General features: G+C 37.3%; 1 protein-coding gene across 4 annotated transcripts in view; it reads right to left on the bottom strand.

Moving 5' to 3' along the window:
• Positions 1–20,113, bottom strand: part of THSD7B (thrombospondin type 1 domain containing 7B) — a 1,195,438-nt gene that overhangs the window by 190,556 nt on the left and 984,769 nt on the right. For all 4 annotated transcript variants that reach the window (XM_082464904.1, XM_082464907.1, XM_082464905.1 and 1 more), the window contains one exon: positions 12,314–12,489. In XM_082464904.1, the coding sequence (XP_082321030.1) occupies positions 12,314–12,489 (176 nt within the window). The remainder of the gene's footprint in view (positions 1–12,313; positions 12,490–20,113) is intronic.

Genomic DNA, 20,113 nt, shown 5'->3' with positions numbered 1-20,113 from the left:
ATCCCATGACTCCTTCCAGAGATCAGTTTAGGAATGGACACAAAATCCAACTTCAGTCATTGAGGTGTGAGGTGAAGTCCTTCCCGGGAGTGGGGGAAGTTCTGGGAAAAACTTACTGTTCCTAAGATTCCCAAAAGAGAGAGACTCTCTTATTCTTTTGGTCATTGCTGCACCAGGAGGCTCTGCCTGACACTGCTGATTGTGTTAACATCCTGAGGTTCAGCCTTCATTCTTCAGTTGGCTTCATGCTGACACTGATGATGGCAAAGCAGAGACTGAAAAAAACTATGTCCTTGATGACATTGCTGAGCCACAGCACCAACCAACCCTGGAGCCCACATGATCACTGTGTTTCTTGTTATATGAGGTAACGTATTTCCTTATTGTTTCAGCCAGTCTGGGTTGAGGTTTTGGTTAGCTGCAAATCATCTTGATATAGAGGAGAAGCAGGTAATTTTGCTGATTGAGTCCAAACTGATTTCATGTATTTTTAAAAAAGGCAAAGCATTTCTGATACTATGAGCATCTAGGGTCTGACCATTTATACTTTCAACCTACCCAATCCCTCAACTCAAGTTTCCGGGAATGCAAGTTCCCAATGGAAACTCTCGGAGGGGTGGCATTGAAATGAGCTTCAGTAACTCCTCCTGGCACATCATTCATTCTTAGAAGTGTTTGCTGAATGAATGAATAATGGCACAGATGCAGAGAATTAAAGTTGTCTTCCAAAACATTTACAATTACCCTAAAATCAATTTTATTTTTACCTCTTCTCTTTTTGAAAGCTACCAAAGCTCATTAATAAATTACTGTTGCTTAGAAGTCCCTGTCCACATCATACACTTACACAATTGTACCTACCACATTAAATTTGTATATGTCTCCCCGCAATGTCCCTAATTATACAGCATGAGGACATACATGTGAGATTTGTTGAATAACACACAGAAAAATACATCCACTACCATATCATACCACTCCAAACCATGGATCCATGCAGTATATTTTTCCACCTTTTCAGGGGTATTTGCACAGCCACCAGGTGAGTTCCCTCATACAGGAAAAGGAAGTTGTTGGAGGCCTTATGATCAGTTAAATCATCTCCCAAAAGAGGTCACTTGCTCATGGTAAAGGCCATTTGCCTTTAGTGGGCAGAGAGGTGAGGGGGGAGGATGTTGCAGGATGAGGTCAGAGGGCCCCCTACTTGTTTTCCTAAGTGAATAACACAGGGATAGAGCACATTCACATCACTGACATTTCTTATTGCACTTGTGTTCATTCAGACGGAAGAGGTGTTCAAATAGGAAAGGAATGACAGACAGGCAGGGTCCCTGTTCTAGGCGGTAATTAGGTGTCAAGTCACCTCCCTGAGCTCCAGTTACCTCATTTACAAGATGCTGCATTCAACAGTTCTCAGCCCTAGCTGCACATCAGAATCACCTGAGGATTTTAAAAAAGATTGTTGGATACCACCAGCAAAAATTCTGATTTAGTTGGTCTGGGTGGGGAGGTAGGGAATGCAACACTTCTCTAGTAAATCAAATGGGCAGCCATGACTGAGAACTGGGAGACTAGATACTTTTAGGTTTCTTCCTAACCTGAACTATGATTGTCCTGGAACTCCTTAGCTGTGTTCAGTCAGATACTCTTTTCTCATGCATGGAGAATGCTGCCTAAGGGTCTCACATGCCAGTCCCAGCCTGCTCTGCCTCCTCTTATATCTATTTTCAGGCCAACAAAACAGTATTTTGTAGTAGCCATAGAGAAAGGGATATAATATGCTGTACAGCACCTAAAGGAAAAAAGGAGGATATATGTAGGGTGGCTCTGAAGCCCGTTGAATTATCTTATTTCCAGCTCATGAATCGGGACATGGTTTGGTCTCCGTACCCAGATTTCCTCTTTCCCATCGCCTGGGTCCAGCATCCACAAAGGGCATGGGACCAGTTTCAAGGGAGAACAGATGAGACTGCACAGCCAGATTAATGATAAATCTATTTTTACCCCAAATGCAAACTACTCAAAATATACATTCAACTGGCCACTAGGCTGTAGTAAAGTATACTTTTATTGGAAAAAAGTGGACTTCTGGTTATGACATGGATTATACAGACTACATATAACCCCAGTTTAAAAAAAAAAAAATACTAACCAAGCAACTTCAATGCATCTTGGTACTGTAAATCACAGAGGGATGACACCAGTAGCAACCTTTCACTGTGCCCTGGCTAAATTCCAGCTGCCAGTATCTGGATCTCTGTGCCTATGAGCTTTTTCCAAAATAGAAGACTGCCTATGCTTAGCCCAAAGTGCATAGACTGAACATTCTCTTCAACGAGGGACTCTCAGAAATTCCCATACAAATATCCCAGTTTCCTGGCTCTTCGGGTCTGATCAAACCATGTGTTTTGAACAGTCTCCCAGAGTGTAGGCTTCGGTGGCCACTATGGTACCTGGTTTCGTAACACAGGTACCATATTGTTTCTTCCCTTTCCTGTGACACTTCTTATTCTACCCTAATGGTGTGCCCTGCACTTGATAGACACAATTCTTGTTCTTGAATCCTATCTCAGGCTCTGCTTCTGGCAGAATCCAACCTAAGACAACACTATTGTCAGCTTTCAAGGTGCTCAACGAGAACTGGGCAGTATATCTGTTTTGGGGGGTGGTGTGGAGAGACAGCCAAAAAATAAAACCAAGAATAAATGAGGAAATCATATAATAGGAAAAGGAGAGCTAAGTAAGGGTGAATGGAAGGAGTGAGGGTGGTGAGGGAGACAGAATACAGTACAGATGGTCCCTGACTTAACGATTATTTTGACTTTACAATGGTGCAAAAGCAATATGCATTCAGTAGAAACCATACATCGAATTTGGAATTTTGACCTTTTCCCGGGCTAGCGATATATGGTTCATACTCTCTCGTGGTGCTGGACAGCGGCAGAGGGCAGCAGCCCCCAGTCAGCCAAGCGATCACCAGGGTAAACAACCAATACACTCACAACCATTCTGTTTTCTCCCTTTCGCTACAGAATTCAGTAAGTTACATAAGATATTCAACACTTCATTATAAAATAAGCTTTGTGTTAGATGATTTTGCCCAACTGTAGGCTAATGTAAGTGTTCCGAGCACTTTTAAGGCAGTCGAGGCTAAGCTATGATGTTTGCTAGGGTAAATGTGTCGAATGTGTTTTCAACTTAAGATACTTTCAACTTATGATGGGTTTAGTTGGACATAACCCCATCCTAAGTCGAAACAGGTGCTCGGGTAGGTCATATTTGGAAGCTAAATTTGAGCAAAGATATAAAAGTTCAAAAATACACTTATGCTAGTATCAAGTGTCCTTTCAAATAAACAAACTATAAAATTTTGGACCAACAATGACTTCCATATAGTTGTGTTCCCTTGCTCCACAAACAGAGCAAAGAAAAAAGCAATTTTCACTGTGTTGTTGCCATTCTAGTTTATGACATGCGGTCCCTGCTGGCTCCCTTCTGACCAGTGCACTGGAGAGTCAGCTCAACTGACTGAGTCAGCTTGACACTTCTTTCCTAAGATTGCTATTCAAACTAATTTGCCTTCATTTCTAAGGGTGACAAGATCGGTGCCTATTAGCGTGGAAGCTGGCTGTGGACAATACTTCTGCTGTCTAGGGACACCCTGTGGAGGCAGACACTGCAATTGGTTCCATACTTGCTTTCAGCACAGATGTCCCTTCCCTGGTCCTCTAAGAGAAAGACTTCTTCAGGGAAGAAAGCAACAACTCCAATCTGCCTTGGGCAGTCTATATTTAAATGGTAAATGGGCCTGATTTTAATCCAGTGTAGAGGGAATTTGATGAGTAGCTTCTAGAGAAAGGGTGATAAAGTCATTCCAAGTATCTAATTTCATTAAAGAATGGTGATTTGTAATTGAAAGGCAGTTTCTGTTAAAAGATATCATATTAGATATCAATCAGTTGATTTATAGGATCATCCTGAGAATGTGAAATTCTCACTCTTTACGAGAAAGGTTGTATGAGGGCTGATGAGGGAAGAGAAAGACAGAAGTGACCCTTTCCTCTTGACTCATCAGCAGCTTCCCTGGCCTGAGGGCCTTGCTGATTTGACCATGACTCTGAGCTCACAGAATGTGATTGGGACCAGATCATGAAATGTCTTATAAACTATATCATGTAGCTTGTGTTTTATGCTGAAGGTAACAAGAAAGAGGCAGAGGAAGTATGATGGGTATGAGGGTTGTTTAGGAGAGACATGAGAAGAGTCCAGCAAGAAGGCGATGCTCATACATTTGTTCTCTTTGGGAAGAGAGATATACGTGGGAGGAGACAGCAGTCACTGATGTGCGGTGATATGGGATGTGCTGAGATAAACATTTAATGCATCCGTATGGCTTTCACACCTCTTTTCATGGTGTCAGACAGGTCAAATTTCAAGTCATTATCTAGAATTATGTACTAGCTATGTTTAGAAAGATCTGTGATAGTTTACAAGTTAAAATGAAATGCCAATTATCTACTGAAGTTGAATATATGCATAGCCTATGACCTAGGAATTCAACTCTTAGGTCTGTATGCAACAGAAATGCACACACGTGAGCACCAAAGACACGTACAAGAATGGTTGCAGCAGGGTTATTTGTAATAACCCCAAATTGGAAACAACCCAAATGTCCATACATTAATGAGAACAGATAAAATGTGGTATATATAATCTAATAATGGGATATATACAAGGACACAACATAAAGCAATGGAAATGAACAAAATATTGCTATACATTGCAACATGGATAAATCTCACAAACATCATGCAGAGGAGAAAAAGGCAGACACAAAAGAGTATAGTGCAGAATCCATTTATGTAAAGTTTTTTTTAAATGATAAAACGAATTTATCCTGTTAGAAGTCTGAAGAGTAGTTCTATTTGGTGAGAGGAAGGTGGTAGAGAAGGAACTGGAGCTCAAAAGGAGGCACGTGAGATACTGATAAAGTATTATCTCTTGATGTGGGTAGTAATCGAATGGGAAGATTCGATTTGTGAAAAGTCATAGAGCTCTACCCATAATGATTTGTGTATCTTTCTGTTACACACCTTAATAAAAACATTTATATCCAAAGAATCACAAGTTGATAGAAAATTAGCTATAAACACGTAAAAATTTACATCCCTTTTTGCCACCAGGAAAAAAAATGCAATGCCAAATAAGATATTTAGAAATAAAATAAAGCAGACTTCCCATACAGGAAGCAGTGACAGTAGATTTTCCTATGTATATAAGCTGAGTGAGTACAGCTAAAATATTTGACTTCAAATATTCCAGTAGCTAAATATGAAAAGAAAAGCAATCTGTATAACTTAGGTCTAAAAGGTAATATAGATGAAAACAAACTGAACTGGAAACAGAAATTATGTGTTAGAGACCAAGAAAACATAATCCTAACATTTATCAAGTACTTAACTATTTGCCAAACAACATTATTTTCATTTTATATTAATTAATACAATAATCTTACAAGGTAGTTGTTATCGTTATACCCATTTGACAGAACATGAAACTGAGACTCAATAAGGTTAAATAATTTTCTCATGTTCTCACAGCTAGAAGATGGCAGGGTAGCATTTGACCTCAGACCTGAATGACTCTTAGCCCGTTATACACATCAGTGGGCAAAGCTGGTGAAGTAATTACACCCCTCTAAGCCTTAGTCTCCTCCTCTATAAAATGGGAGGTTCCTCCCAGATTTGCTTTGAGTAGCAAAGAACTAGTGGTTGTATTCATTGTTGATATTAGAAAGGGCAGGCTAAGTCAACTGCAGAGAAATTCTCTTCCAGAGCTGACTTCAGCAAAAATGGTAGCCTCAGTGACAAGACTCTCAAATCAGCAGTGTTCCTCAATTTGCCTGACCAGAAAAAGGAGCAAAGACAAAGAAAGCTTTGTTAACAAATACACTTTCCTGAACTTACTCTGTGCTGACCACAGTTTCCAGAGCAGGGGCCCGGGAAACTGTTTTTATACCAATTTTTCCCCCACCCATATGGTGATTTTTCTACTCTTACGATCAGTAAAGGTTATGAAGCAATACTCTATATTCCAAAAGATTTAGATAAGCTTCTCAGGGAGACTATTTTTATATGGACTCTTAAGTCATACAGAAAAATTAAATCATGATTCAACAAGTGCTTTTCTGCAGGGATCTATCACAGGACCTAGTCAGGACCTAGGTAACTTGCTTTCTGGTAATTTAATAGTGGGATAAAGCTTGAAAAATCTAAAGGGTATAAACTTGCAATTAGTAGATAAATAAGTCCTGGAGATCTAACGCACAGCATAGTGATTATAGTCAACGATACTGTATTATAAATTTCCAAGCGGCTAAGAGACTAGGTCTTAATTATTCTCACCACAAAAAGGAAATGATGATTATGTGATGTGAGAGGTGTTTTAACTAATGCTATGGTGGTAGTCATATTACAATATATAAATGTATAAAAATCCACACATTGTACATCTTAAACTTACACAGTGTTATATGTCAATTTTATCTCAATAAAAAAAGATCTAGAGAATGAACATGCCATTTAGAATCTTTCTTTTAAAGGAGTCTTAAGCAAGTTATTTTTAGAAGGTGCTACACTCCCATCAATACATGGTTTAACTTTCTAAATGCTTGTGGTTAAAGTCAGGCCATATTTTTTTAATGCATGAGAGGAGGAAGGAAGTTTCCATTTTGCATTTAAAGGTTAAAAGACAGGATTATTCAGGAAAGATCTGAAAAGTAGTTTCTGTCAATATTTTTTTCTAGAAAACTACGTAAGCACTTCTACTTGAAGTCCCTGGTTAAGAAGATAGTTTTGCAAAATTTCCAATACAGATGATGTGATTTCCTGCTGAGGTTGATGTTATCTAATATAATATTTCAGAACTTCAGGAGTTCAGAGGCTAGGGATAACATGATGTATGACAGCACACTGAAAGGGTTCCAAAGATAAAATTTGACAAAATTTGCCTGTTTCACAATTTTATAGCTGTCTCCTGCCAATCCTGGAAACCCTGCCTAGGGACAGCATTAGGGAAATTTGCCAAGCCAGCTTAGTAGAGAACATTCTAGAGGTACATAGGAACCTCTTGCATAACAACTAAAAATGAGTTTGAATATGTGCAGAGTAGCAATACCCAGTATTAAAAAAACACAGTAAAAGACAAGAGAGAGTGGACAACAGAGGAAAATTGCTTCTCATGAGTGATTCTGGCAGTTCTCAAGAAAAATGATCAAAATTGCAAAAGATTTCAGCAAGCATGAGGGGTAGTCCTATGATCAAGAATAGGATATGTGTAGACACAAGTGTGGCGGAGAGGAATCTCTTGAGAAGAAAACATAATTTTTTTGCTTGGAAATGGTGACAGGGCAGGAACAAAAAAGAAAAACTGCCTCTCCTGCAGGCTCTACGCAGCTCAGTTAGTGCAACGTCACAACTTGAGAGCACAGCGTTTGGGTTGGCAGACAGGCATAAAGGGTATGAATGGCTGAACACCAGCCTTTAGAAGTCATTTCACTCTGCCTCTGAGATGGGGTGTGGTGTATAATAATTAGTATAATAATTTGCTATCATAATTAGTATGTTGGCGAGAAGTAAAATGTTTTAGGAGTATCTGCCTTTATTACATAATCCTGCCAAGTAACCCTGAAGAATAAATCACTCTGCATCTCTTAATTTTATGACATATGATATTTCATAATTAAAACAAGTTCTTCTCAAAGGTGCAGGCACCAACCCCTACTTCCCGACACAAGAATGGTACACCTGAATGTACTTCATCATGGATAACTGTGGGCCTTCCGTATTAATGCTCAAGACAATGACTTCTTGCTCCATTACGGTCTGGAGCTCCTGCCAAAGTGCTAAGTCCAAAGTGAGAACTCTGCCAGGAATGATTTGGGCTAGGTTAGGATGAGTGGAAGTCGGGCAGGTCCAAAAGAAGCAAGAGGCCAAAACTGGTTAAATCAAATTAAACTTTAAGTGAGCCATATTGTTCCGGGTAAACAAACACTCGGTTTGAATGACAGTTATCCTCTTTCCACATCCTAAAATGCTATTAATAATTAATGAAGCAGTATCAAAATGAGCATAAGATACTTCTCTATAGAAAATTTTCTCATCCAAAGCCACCTTATAAGGGAGAAATGGTCTTGCAAAAATATACCTGTTTATCTTTGGAAAGAAAGTATTCTTTAAAATAGTATTACCCTGCTATGGAAAAGAAAACGCATTATACTCATTATTTCCAAATTCAGCCCACTTCTCTTTGGAGAGAAGACACACCTTTAAAATAGCAGGTGTTTCTAGAAAACCCGTATATTTAATTTATATCCATTCGTTCAGTTGCAAGCATAATCAAAACTCTTTCAAAATTGTGTTTAAATAGATGCATTTTAAAAAGTACAGAGAATGAATCTCACTGTCAGATTTTTATTCCAGCACACGGGACACACAAATGTGCAACATATAAACAACACCGAATTTCCTGGCACTCCCTTGCCTTCAATTGTGTAAAGAACTCATAAAGGGAAATGTAACTCCAATGGAGCTTTAATGTCCCCATATTTAATCTCCTATTAAGCAGAACTCCACAAGAAAAAAGACAGCAAAAAGATACAGTACAAGTGCACTTAAATCCACTCACCACATTATAGACTATAAAAAATTAAAATATATTATGTATTTGATTATGCACAGCATAGTCAAGGGCATCAGTCAACTGACCTGATAATTCAATAAACTATTTAGCAGTTTTCCAACTAAATAAAAACTTTGGGTCGGCTGCATGCTCGAGCTATTTATCATCACAAATCTACTTAGCAGAAAGCCACCGAAGTACTGCTGTCACTTTGGCACTTCTGGAGAAAGAGCTATCATGTTGATAGGTTTTAGTTTAAAAGGGAGGTTTTTTTATGAGAGATTATAAATATTGATTGCACAAACAGATTCAGAGCAGTTTATGAGCTTGTGTAGATAATACCAACCTTTTCATTTATATCACTGAGTTAGATTTCAGTGGGGATGCAAACACCCAGGATTTTTCAGGCAAATCGTGAAAGACTCTTTGGGCAGTAATAATGTGGAGGTTCTTTTTTCTTTCTTCTAAAAGAGCTCATGTTTTTTGACAATTCGAATGACAAATCGCAGCTTAAGAGATCAGAGTTCTAAAATATTTTTTCTTTCTATGGAGCTAGCCACACACTCATCCAGAGAGAAGGTTTCTTTTCAGCTAAAGCATCCAATGAATATAATTTGACAATCCACAGGATGGTGTACAAGGGGCTAGAATGAGTTACAAAAGTAGAACGACAGCCCTTGCCCTCAGAAAGACCTCATGTTCTAAAGAGAAGCAAAGGAGGAGAATGATTAAGTACATGCAGGTATACTAACATTTACATAGCATATGCATAATATATATATACACATAAGAAAGTTCTTTCTTTTTTTTTTTTTTACAAACGGTATGTTAGACTCAATATGCCATATACTTAATTTTCCTCATGCACAGGTATTAAAGATATGTACCTCTCTTACTGCTATAATTTGGTTATATTTTTTGTAAGCTCTTACTTATGGGTGAATGGATGAGAGAGGATTAATCTGGTTCCAAAAATAGAAAAATAAATCCAGACTTAAAAACCAGTTGGAAAGGAGACCAATAACCTAAGACCAGTAGTAAAATTGAACTTTAAACAACAGCCTCAGTGGGTGTACATCTCACTAGATCATATTTCCAGCTTAGGGAAACAAATAGCGAGCTCTTCTAAAGAAGAATTGCCATAAATAATAGAAGCTGAGGAATATTTCCTAAATCATGAAGATTCCTGACAACCCAATTTATATTCAGATGAATTAAGAAAATATGGATAACTTCAACAAATTTCAACATATAACACACATACACACACAAAGGGGATTCTACCACCATGTATAAGAGCAAATACATAATGAAGTCCACAGATAGCTTTCCACAAATATACTTACAGGTAAAAGTGTGCTTTCTTTAGAAAAGGAACGGCTCTGGGGACAATTTCCTTTAAATTCAGGATTTTTTACAATAGCATTTTTCCTTGACATTCACAGACTTATAAGTGAGACGGAGGGCTTATGATTTACTGTCTTGATCAATTAACTTATGTTAAAATATAAAGTATGGATTGGGGTGAAGTTTTCCAATTCAAGTTTAAGCCACATACATTCTAGATACCTGAAACCTCCTTACATCAGAATATATGCTACACTAAATTTGATTTCTGATAATTAAATCCCAGGATTCACTTCCGAGCATCACAACAAATGTCTTTGGAACGCTACAATTTCCTTCCCGAACTCAAAAGCTAGAAACAGCTCCTGCGGACAAACCCACCCTCGCTTAGTTTTCACATATGGGATTTATCTAAATTAGTCTTGAACTTGGGCTTAATTTTCAGCATGTACTACTTCTTAAGGTTACAAGTTTTATATGTCAATTAAGTGTTTAGAACAAGTTTCCTTTAAGTCATAACAGGCTTACAAGTACCCTTATCTTACGCATACTCTCAAATTTGATAGACACATTTCCATACATTTGCCTATACACACTGAGAATACAGTTTTAGCGTCTGTGCTCCAATGAAGTCCTTTTACTCACTTGATAATTTCCTAGTTCATAAAATTAGCATATTAAAATTAGTGTTTAACGCTAGTGCTATAAAGGCTTAGGTTTCATTGGTGTTGAGGAGAGAGAAGAATTTTCATACATTATTTGTAACTATAAATGCTTAGTAGTCATTTCCCTTTTTAAATGCCTGGAAAATCCCCTAGGAAAGGTCAAATAGCCTTCATACCTTCACATGAGTATTCATTTGAAAGTTCTTCTCCTGACCATCAACCTGTATTATTCCTTTCTTCACACTGAAGAGGCTTCTCTCCTCAGACTCTCTCTGCTCTGATTATTTCCCTCCTGTTTTCATTAATCATATCCCACTTTTCCCTTCCCCAAACTACTGTACTTGTGAAGTTTTTTTTGGCAACCTTTATGTTGATTTTACAATCCTCTGCATCATTTTTTCCCCAATATGCTTTATATCTGCTTTGAAGGAAGAAACCAGGGTCATCCTTTTATCCCACGTAACCTTAAAAAACAAGACTCGCCTAATACTATGCTCTGTCTTGGAAGATAAATATTTTTTGCCAGTATGATAATTTTTCATTTTCAGTGAGTTATGTGTCTTTTATCAATATTTAGGAAAAAAAACAGCTAGAGATATCAGTCTTGAAATGACAAATGGTATCTACATACAAGCAGTACTAGATACGCTATTCAAATTAATTAACAACAGACGCGTGGATTTCCCTTCCATTAAACAACCTGTATAGAAAGTCTAATCAAAATGGAGTTAAAAGGGCAGAAATGAATACAATAGAATTAGGAATAGAAGCCTGTGTAGCTATTTTCTTAAAAGTTTCAGAGTCACAAAGAATCTACAGACCCGTATAAGACACAATTCACCTCTCTAAGAATAAAGAACTTTTAGCAATCATCATCTTGTACTCCACCTATTCAATTGATTAAAATGTATATATCAGTCCTAATATAATAACAGTATGCAATCATGAGAGAAATTTTAGTTCTTTATTATAATTCTTAATTAAATCTTAGACTCCATTATGTAGGTAAGGCCAACTGAAATACTCTAATCAACTTTGATTGCTTAGGATGGCAATTTTATTAGATATCTACATGGAAGAGTATCTTTTAGGGTTCCATTTATGAAAACAGCTTTGATCTTGGGGGAAAAGGGAGAGAAATAGCTCAGAAGAGATATGAAGAGCTGTGGAAACACTGACAAGATTAGGAACAAAGAAAGTATGAAGAGTTAGGTGCGGGAAAATTAGAACACCATTTTTGGAGTATGTGGATGAGACCACTAATTGTATCTATAGCCATAAAGTAATTGACATTCTCCCAACATTATGACACACACACACACCCCTTTCATAATATCATGATTAATCAAATGACATTTCAAGATAATTTAAAAACCAATTGGATTTAATTTTTGTAAACATTATTATTTCTAATATTACCAAGTCGTTCTCGGCATTGCCTAGAAGTGGGCAAGGCTTCTCTTCCTAATTCTATTATATTAATTTCTACCCCTTATCCACTCTCTTGAACTTGTAATAACTTTCTGTGAGCTACTTATAACAAGATGATGACTTCAATTTCAACAGGAAGTAATAAAGGAGATACTTTTTCAGGTTTGTATTTGTTGCTTCATGCACTTTACCTGATTCTTGAGATCCAATTTGGGACATGGGCGACCTCCATTGTACGGTTTTTCTTTCAGCCATTTGGATCGAATTCTCACTCCAACACAAGATGAACTGCAAGACCCCCAACTAGACCAATCACTTAACTTGCAATCAAATGGACAGGGGATGACACATTCTTCTTGAATATAACCTGAAAGAAAAAGATTTAAAAGAATGGAGGAAAGTCTGATCAAAATATACTAATCAAGCTTACTTTCTGTTTCTATTATCACAGATCAGACTGCCTAACAATACTGCTGCAGAGGTTTCAATAAACAGACAAAAGATTTCAGAGACAGATACATAGGATTACTTCTGCATTCCAAATTTGTGCCATCTGTTTCCTTCATAGACAATTCTGGGATTGAGGAAGCAGGGAAAAGTGCACAGCAAGTCCTGCTTTCTGATAAAAAGAAATGAAAAAAGAAGAAATGAAGCAGCTCAGGGCTAACGGTGACACCATCTCCCTCCACTGGACCTACAATTCCCTGTCTGGGAATAGAGAGCATAATAGAGTCAATCTTAGTGCCTGTGATCTGCAAGCCTTTCACAAAGATTCCTTTTTTTAAATAAAGCAAGCTTATTATTTTTTTAATTGAAGCATAGTTGATTTACAATGTTGTACAGCAAAGTGACTGAGTTATACATATATATATACACATTCTTTTTTTAATATTCTTTTCCATTATGGTTTATCTCAGGAGATTGGATACAGTTACCTGTGCTATACAGTAGGACCTTGTTGTTTATCCATTCTGAATGTAATAGTTTGCATCTACCAACCGTAAACTCCCTGTCCATCCCTCTCCCCCCACCCCTTGGCAACCACAAGTCTGATCTCTATGTCTGTGAGTCTGTTTCTTTATCATAGATAGGTTAATTTGTGCCATATTTTAGATTCCACATATAAGTGATACCATATGGTATTTGTCTTTCTGTCTGACTTCACTTAGTATGAAAATCTCTAGTTGCATCCATGTTGTTACAAATGGCATTATTTCATTCTTTTTTATGGCTGAGTAGTATTCTATTGTATATATGTACCACATCTTCTTTATCCATTTATCTGTTGATGGACATTTAGGTTGTTTCCATGTCTTGGCTATTGTAAATAGTGCTGCAGTGAACACTGGGGTGCACGTATCTTTTCAAAGTACGGATTTCTCCATATATATGACCAGGAGTAGGACTGCTGGATCATACGATAGTTCTATATTTAGTTTTCTGAGGAACCTCCATACTGTTTTCCATAGTGGCTGCACCAACTTACATTCCCACCAACAGTGTAGGAGGTTTCCCTTTTCTCTACACCCTCTCTAGCATTTGTTACTTGTAGACTTTTTAATGATGGTCATTCTGACCAGTGTGAAGTGGTACCTCATTATAGTTTTGATTTGCATTTCTCTAATCATTAGTGATGTTGAGCATATTTTTATGTGCCTACTGGCCATCTGTGTGGTTTCTTTGGATATTACAAAGAAAGATCTTGATTCTCACTTCTGTGTAGTTTGACTTAGAGGTGGGAGGAGGACAAAGAGTGGACCACAGACTAGGAAGAGCAGGATATTATCAAAAGAAAAAAGAGGAATAGTGAAAAGTTGTATATGAGATATTGGACTGGAATCAAGAGGTGTGGTTTGAAATACACATACAGATGTTCTGGCTTTACTAGCTCTTGCTCCTGCCCTCAGCCCACTTCTTGCTACAGTCTTTCTCTGGATGATGAACTGTCACCTCCACCGATCACTACCAAACATGTATTTCCAATTCCCATCTCTTTACTAATTTCTATGCCACCTACTGATCCACTCTAATTGGGTGCCCAAATACCCCCAAATTCAACATATCTAAAACTGAGGCCACCAGTTTCCTCCTGAAACATTCTAATTCTCTTATATTCCTCACCTTAATTAACTGCAACATATCTGACTCCTGTACGCTGTTGTATATGCCTGTATAATCTCTTCCCTTTGAGTTTGGGCAAGACCTGTGAATATGATAGGAAGTCAGCCCCATGATTAGGTTATGGTATGTGGCAAAGGGGAAGGGAATGCACAGATACTATTAACATGCCAAATCACTGATTGTGAGTTAATCAAAAGGGAGATGACCCTGGCTGGGCCTGAATTAATCAGGTAAAAACCCTTAAGAGAGTGACCGGGCCTGTTCTGTGGAGAAAGAAATTCTCCTGCTGGCCTTGAAGAAGCAAACAGCCATGCTATAAAATGCCTACGGTGTGGCCACAGGGTAGGGGGCTGCAAGCAGCCTCTAGGGCCTGAGGGCAGCCCTTGGCTGTTAGCTAGCAAGAAAACAGGGGTCTCAGCCTTACAGGTGCATGAAGAGGAATTCTGCCAACAATTCCAAGGGAGATTGGAAGAGGAGCTTTCGCCAGTCACACCTCTGCTGAGACTTGACTCTTGGTTCACTTGGTTATAGCCTGGTGAGACTCTTAAGCAGAGAATTTAGAGAGGCCACGGCTGTACTCTTGACTCATGGAAACAGTGAGATAATAAATGTTTTGAATGGCTACGTCGACAGTAATTTGTTATGCAGCAATTGAAAACTAACAAATTATCCAAAATTAAAAATCTCACAGTTATCTTAGACCAGCCTTCATCATTTTACACATATATTAATAGGTGTAATAAGCTCTTATGCTGAAGCATCACAACTATGTCCCCTACTCTATAATTCTTTTGTTCGTCCCTGGTTTAAGATCATACTCTTTCTGGCCCAGAACACTGAAATATTCTCTCCACTAGTCTCCCTTTCTCCTAATCATTCTCTTTTGGTATTGGTTGTCACTCTGAGGAAAAAGTTACTTTTCTAAAATACATAATAATTTACACTATCCCTTTTAAACCCTTTGCTGATTCTCCATTGCCTTGAAAATAAAGTGACAACCACTTTGCAAAAACTGTAAGATTCTTTATAAGAGGCTCTAAACAAGGGTTTTCAACTTTGGCTGTAAAATATGTTCCCATTGCCCAGGATATACTATGGACTAATTCAACCAAATCTCAGAGGATGGGACCTAGGCAATGGTAGTTTTCAAAGATCCCCAGAGAATTCTAATGTGTAATCAAATCCAAGAACCACCTCCCTAACTTGTTTTCCTCCTGCCCTTCCCCCTCCTATATCTTGAAATCTTTCCACATAGACTACTTCATCTTCTGCAATAGTATTTATGTCTTTCCTCAGGAAAAACTCTGCCCTTTCTCTATCCAGTTTAGCCTTCATTACTACAATTACTCTCTTGCCGGTAAAGTAGACCATCTGGCCCCGTTGCTCCTTCTGCCATGCCGGTCTGGCAAAACTTCAGATCTAGACTGGTCCAGCTGTTTTCCTGCTCTGTTCTGAATGCTGGACATCAAGTGGAGACTAAGGCACTGCTAATGCCACACACTGCCTGGTGATTCTTCTGAGCTTTCTTCTCACTCCCATTCCACATCACAGCTTTTTCAAACCTTCTCTACCTATCTTCACACTTTTGAGATCTCAACTCTTCTTTCCCAGAAAAAAATAGAAAGAAATGAATAAGAAGAACTCCTTCCATTTCCTATGAATATATCTGTATGAATTTCCATATTCTTCTTCTATCTTCATATCACGATGGAAAAGGCAGTCATTTTCTTATATAAGGCACATTTTCACCACTTGCTATCTTTCCAAGCTCTCTCACTCTCTCTCATATTATAGGTATATTTTTCTTACATTAATAGTAGAATGACTTTACAGTATCTAAATAATACTCATTGACAAGAGAGAGTACATCAAACACCTAAGTCATCAGGAAGGATCTTTCTAAGGTTGAAAAAAAAAAAAGGTCTATTTGAGATTGTTAAAATTCTCTATTGCTTACCATAGTTACAATTCTACAGTCCTTTCTAAGGAGCTTTGATGGTTAATTCAGTATTAGGTATATAATAAATGCTAACTATAGGATTAAATATAGGCAACAGGCATTACTTAGTTTTACAGAGAAACTGAGTCAGAAAATGATTCCATTTGCTACTGAATGAAAATAGCAGGACTAGTAATTAAGCAGAATTAACTCTCATGGTGTAAATGCTTCAAATATGAAATTTCAGGAGACTTCATATAAATAACTTGTAAATAACTGAGTGCCTATTTAGATCCTATTTTAAAGCAGATTTTGAATCAGATGGCCTTTTAATTCAATAAGATTTTAAATCATTTTCATATATACTTGCATACTGATGGATTTTAATTAGAGAGCCTCTTAGAAATACTGGTTTTCTTTTTATTCCCTATGATAAGACATAAACCCAGAGGATCTCTATGAAAGTCAAGGTCATAAATTCAGTGAGTATAAAATAATTCTGAAATTCAACAGGTCTAAGCAACAGTGACAATTATTTTTCAGAAAAGTTATTTTCACGCTAGAGTATACCCCAAAGGAAAGCTCATAGTGAGAACCATTAATAACTGCATATTCTTATACCTATCTCATAATGGAAAGGATCAGTTCTACCCACATACTTAATACTTACAACTGTTGGAAGCAGAGTATGACCAAATGTGACTACCTACAAGGTTAACCTCCCATAAGAGAATTCCAATTCCTGACTATGGAAACTTCACTAATGTTTTAAAAGCTCATTTACATAAAATATACCACAGACTAGCTGAACTGGCAACATTCAGAAATCTAAACCTAGTTGCAATGAAAGAAGCAGTTTTCCTACTGAAAACATTTGACGCTATAATTTATATGCAGAATACACTGCTTGGACCATCATATTACTTAGCCTGGGGATGCTTTCATATTCTATTTTAGTTATCTGTATGCATATGAAATTCAGTAGGAAGTAGTCATTACATAATTATCAATAAAGAATGCATCCAACATAGTGATTTTGTAAGCCATATACATTGTACATAGGTGTTCAAAAAGGATCTGTTGATATTATAGATGAAGATGAACTGAATAGAATCCATTAACAGAGTCTCTATGTTATAACTGGAGGAATTTATTGAATGACTTACACCCAATAGGGCTGAAGCCCAGGAACCTGGCTTCAGTCTATATAAATAACCCTCAAATATTGCTCTCTAGGTTGGTCCAATAGACGTAGGTGAAAACACTGCTCTCTTAACACAGTGGTCTCATTGATAAAACCACTTCCCAGGATATTACCTGCTGTGCATTTTTTTTCTCTGGCATTCAAGTACTAACATTGCCCCTGCTCCCCTGCTCCTCCCCCTGCCCCCGTAAGATCTTGTTTTGGAAGACGTGAAAGGAAATATTGATGACATTAAGAGGAAATAACCTAGGTTAATTTACTTATATTTTCCTACTGTGTAAAGTAATGGCAAACATCCTCCTAGATAGTGAATGTTCTATTTACTGACACTTTGCTGAAATAATGAAAACATACCACCAAAAATAAAATCAGGAAAAGATAAAGAAAATGCTGATCACCTCTTCCCTAGTTCAAAGTGAAGATCTGGGAGAACTTTGTGAGTCAAAATGATATCATGTCTTCATTTGTCAATATTTAAAGATTTATTATTTGAATTTATACATTTTAGTTCTACTATTTATCTAGTAACATGTACTATACTTAAAAGTATCCGATGACTTAAGTCAGAGTGGTTTAAAGTAGATATCCTTTAGGAGAGGTGGGGAAAGTATGGGGGCAGATGTTCTGATACTGTCACAAGAAAGAATTTGAGAAATTAGACCAATACTTTGCCATTGTTCTCAAGGGAAACACTAACTGCTAAACATTTATTTAAAATCTCAATCCATTAGTGTGCGGCTATGTAGTGCAAACTCAATAAGGTTGCCAGCTTGCTTTGGTGAATTTATATTTTGGCCTGGGAATACCGCTTATGAACAGCAGTTACATTCTTTCAAAGATACAGTCTTTCAAAGATGGGTGCAACCTTGTTTAGGCTTCTGTGGGGCCTGAGAGGGGAGAGCTAGAAAGCACCTTAGTTATCATTATCTCTTCCTTTAAAATTTTGAGTTATTAAAAGAATATTTTTGAAAATACTCCCTACTGGTAGAAAAATACCTTTACTACATATATAAGAACGCATCAGCAAAGACTCTCTAATATTAACCATTATAAAATGATGGTTATGGTATTGCAGATAACAAAATACCTTATTTGGGGCCCACAACCTAATCAGATACCTGAATACAGCTGAATGAGAAGTTACACAAAGTTCAAATAGTCACATTAAGGAGAAAGTTTTCCTGGATTCCTTAAAACTCAAATATTTCACAGCATAATTATGTATTAAATTTTATTACATCTACCAGAAAAAATCATCTAAGTGTCAACCAGTTTTCTTAATTAACAATATAATTTATTGGCGAACTTTTAGATGATGAGCTATTCAAAGTCATCAAGGTCAAAAGCTTCATTTTATAGACCGGTCAGAATTAGAAAGGGAACTTGAATCCAGACTTGATGGAGATACACAGCTCACTATCAAGTAGAAAAAAATCATTATTATGACCTCAGAATGTTCTCTTTAGTGCTAGAGTGACAAAGTAGATAATCAACCCTGGCCTTAAAGAAATTCATATTTTGCTAGAGAGCAGTCTTACAAATAAGAAAAAAAAATGGTATATAATAAATGACTTAAATTAAATGATACAAATAATATATACAAATTATACAACAATCTGAGGTAACAAATGGATTCTGGCTTCAATTTTCTAAGTATTTCATGTGAAAATATTTATTGGCAAATTTTTGCAATAGACACAGGCTTTTGACTAATTGCTCAACCTGGTTCACTTGCTCTAACTAAATGTATCAGTGTCAATTTAATCAATCAACCAAATCATATAAAGAACTGATCTTTTAAATTGAATTGTCCAGGCAATTTAATCAAGATGGTATCTGCAGCTGTTCATATAGACAGAGTTTCAGCATTTACAGCCTCATGTCTGGTTCCTCCAGGCAGACAAAAGAGATACTTTGCTCTTAGAAGATATTAAGGATGTTAGGGACAAATGGGATGCTAGACACAGAATCATTTGAACCATTCAATTAGGACTGTATGTATCACTTTTTAGCATTACTGCAAATAAATGCTGTTAAAATTAAAGTGACTGAACGCTTTAACCACATAATAAACTTGGCATTTGAAACACTACAAAGATACAGATTGCTGACAACACAATATTACTGGGTAATTTGTAGAACTGTGGCTGCAAGAGCCTGTATTAAGTTCTCTCATGATATCTTCTTGCCCTGAGAAAATCTTGACTTAAATTACACCAGACATTCTATACTTTATATTTCCTTCCAAAATTCTGAAAGCTGATCTCAGAGCATGTCTGAGTTAGTGCTATTCTCCTCACGTTGTCAGTGCTGTTCTCCAAATATTTTAGGTTTTGCTTCTGAACACGTGGTATGACTACACTTCCCTGCCCCTGGAAATTAGGTGTGATCTTCTTACTTGCTTTAGCCAATGAAATGTGAGCAGAAGTGAAGTATGTCACTTCTAGGTGGCAGCTTTAAGAGCCCGAGTGTAACTTGCCCCCCTCTTTCTTTCTCTGTACCACAGGGTCCAAAAATGTTGCAGATAGTGGCTGCCCCATCCTGGAGTGAAGAATAAACTCAGCCAATGCAGGATGGACATGGATACTGAATGATCTTGGTGGCTTTCAACCGCTGAGATTTTGAAGTTGTTTGTTTCATTTGTTCCCATACTACAACCTATCTTACCCTATGCATCAACCTTGGCTTAGGAAAGTGTATCTTCAGAAGACAAAGTAAAAAGCTGCA

Source organism: Balaenoptera physalus (assembly GCF_965194825.1).
Source record: "Balaenoptera physalus genome assembly, chromosome: 6".
Taxonomy (NCBI): domain Eukaryota; kingdom Metazoa; phylum Chordata; class Mammalia; order Artiodactyla; family Balaenopteridae; genus Balaenoptera; species Balaenoptera physalus.
This window is presented reverse-complemented; position numbering and strand designations above follow the sequence as displayed.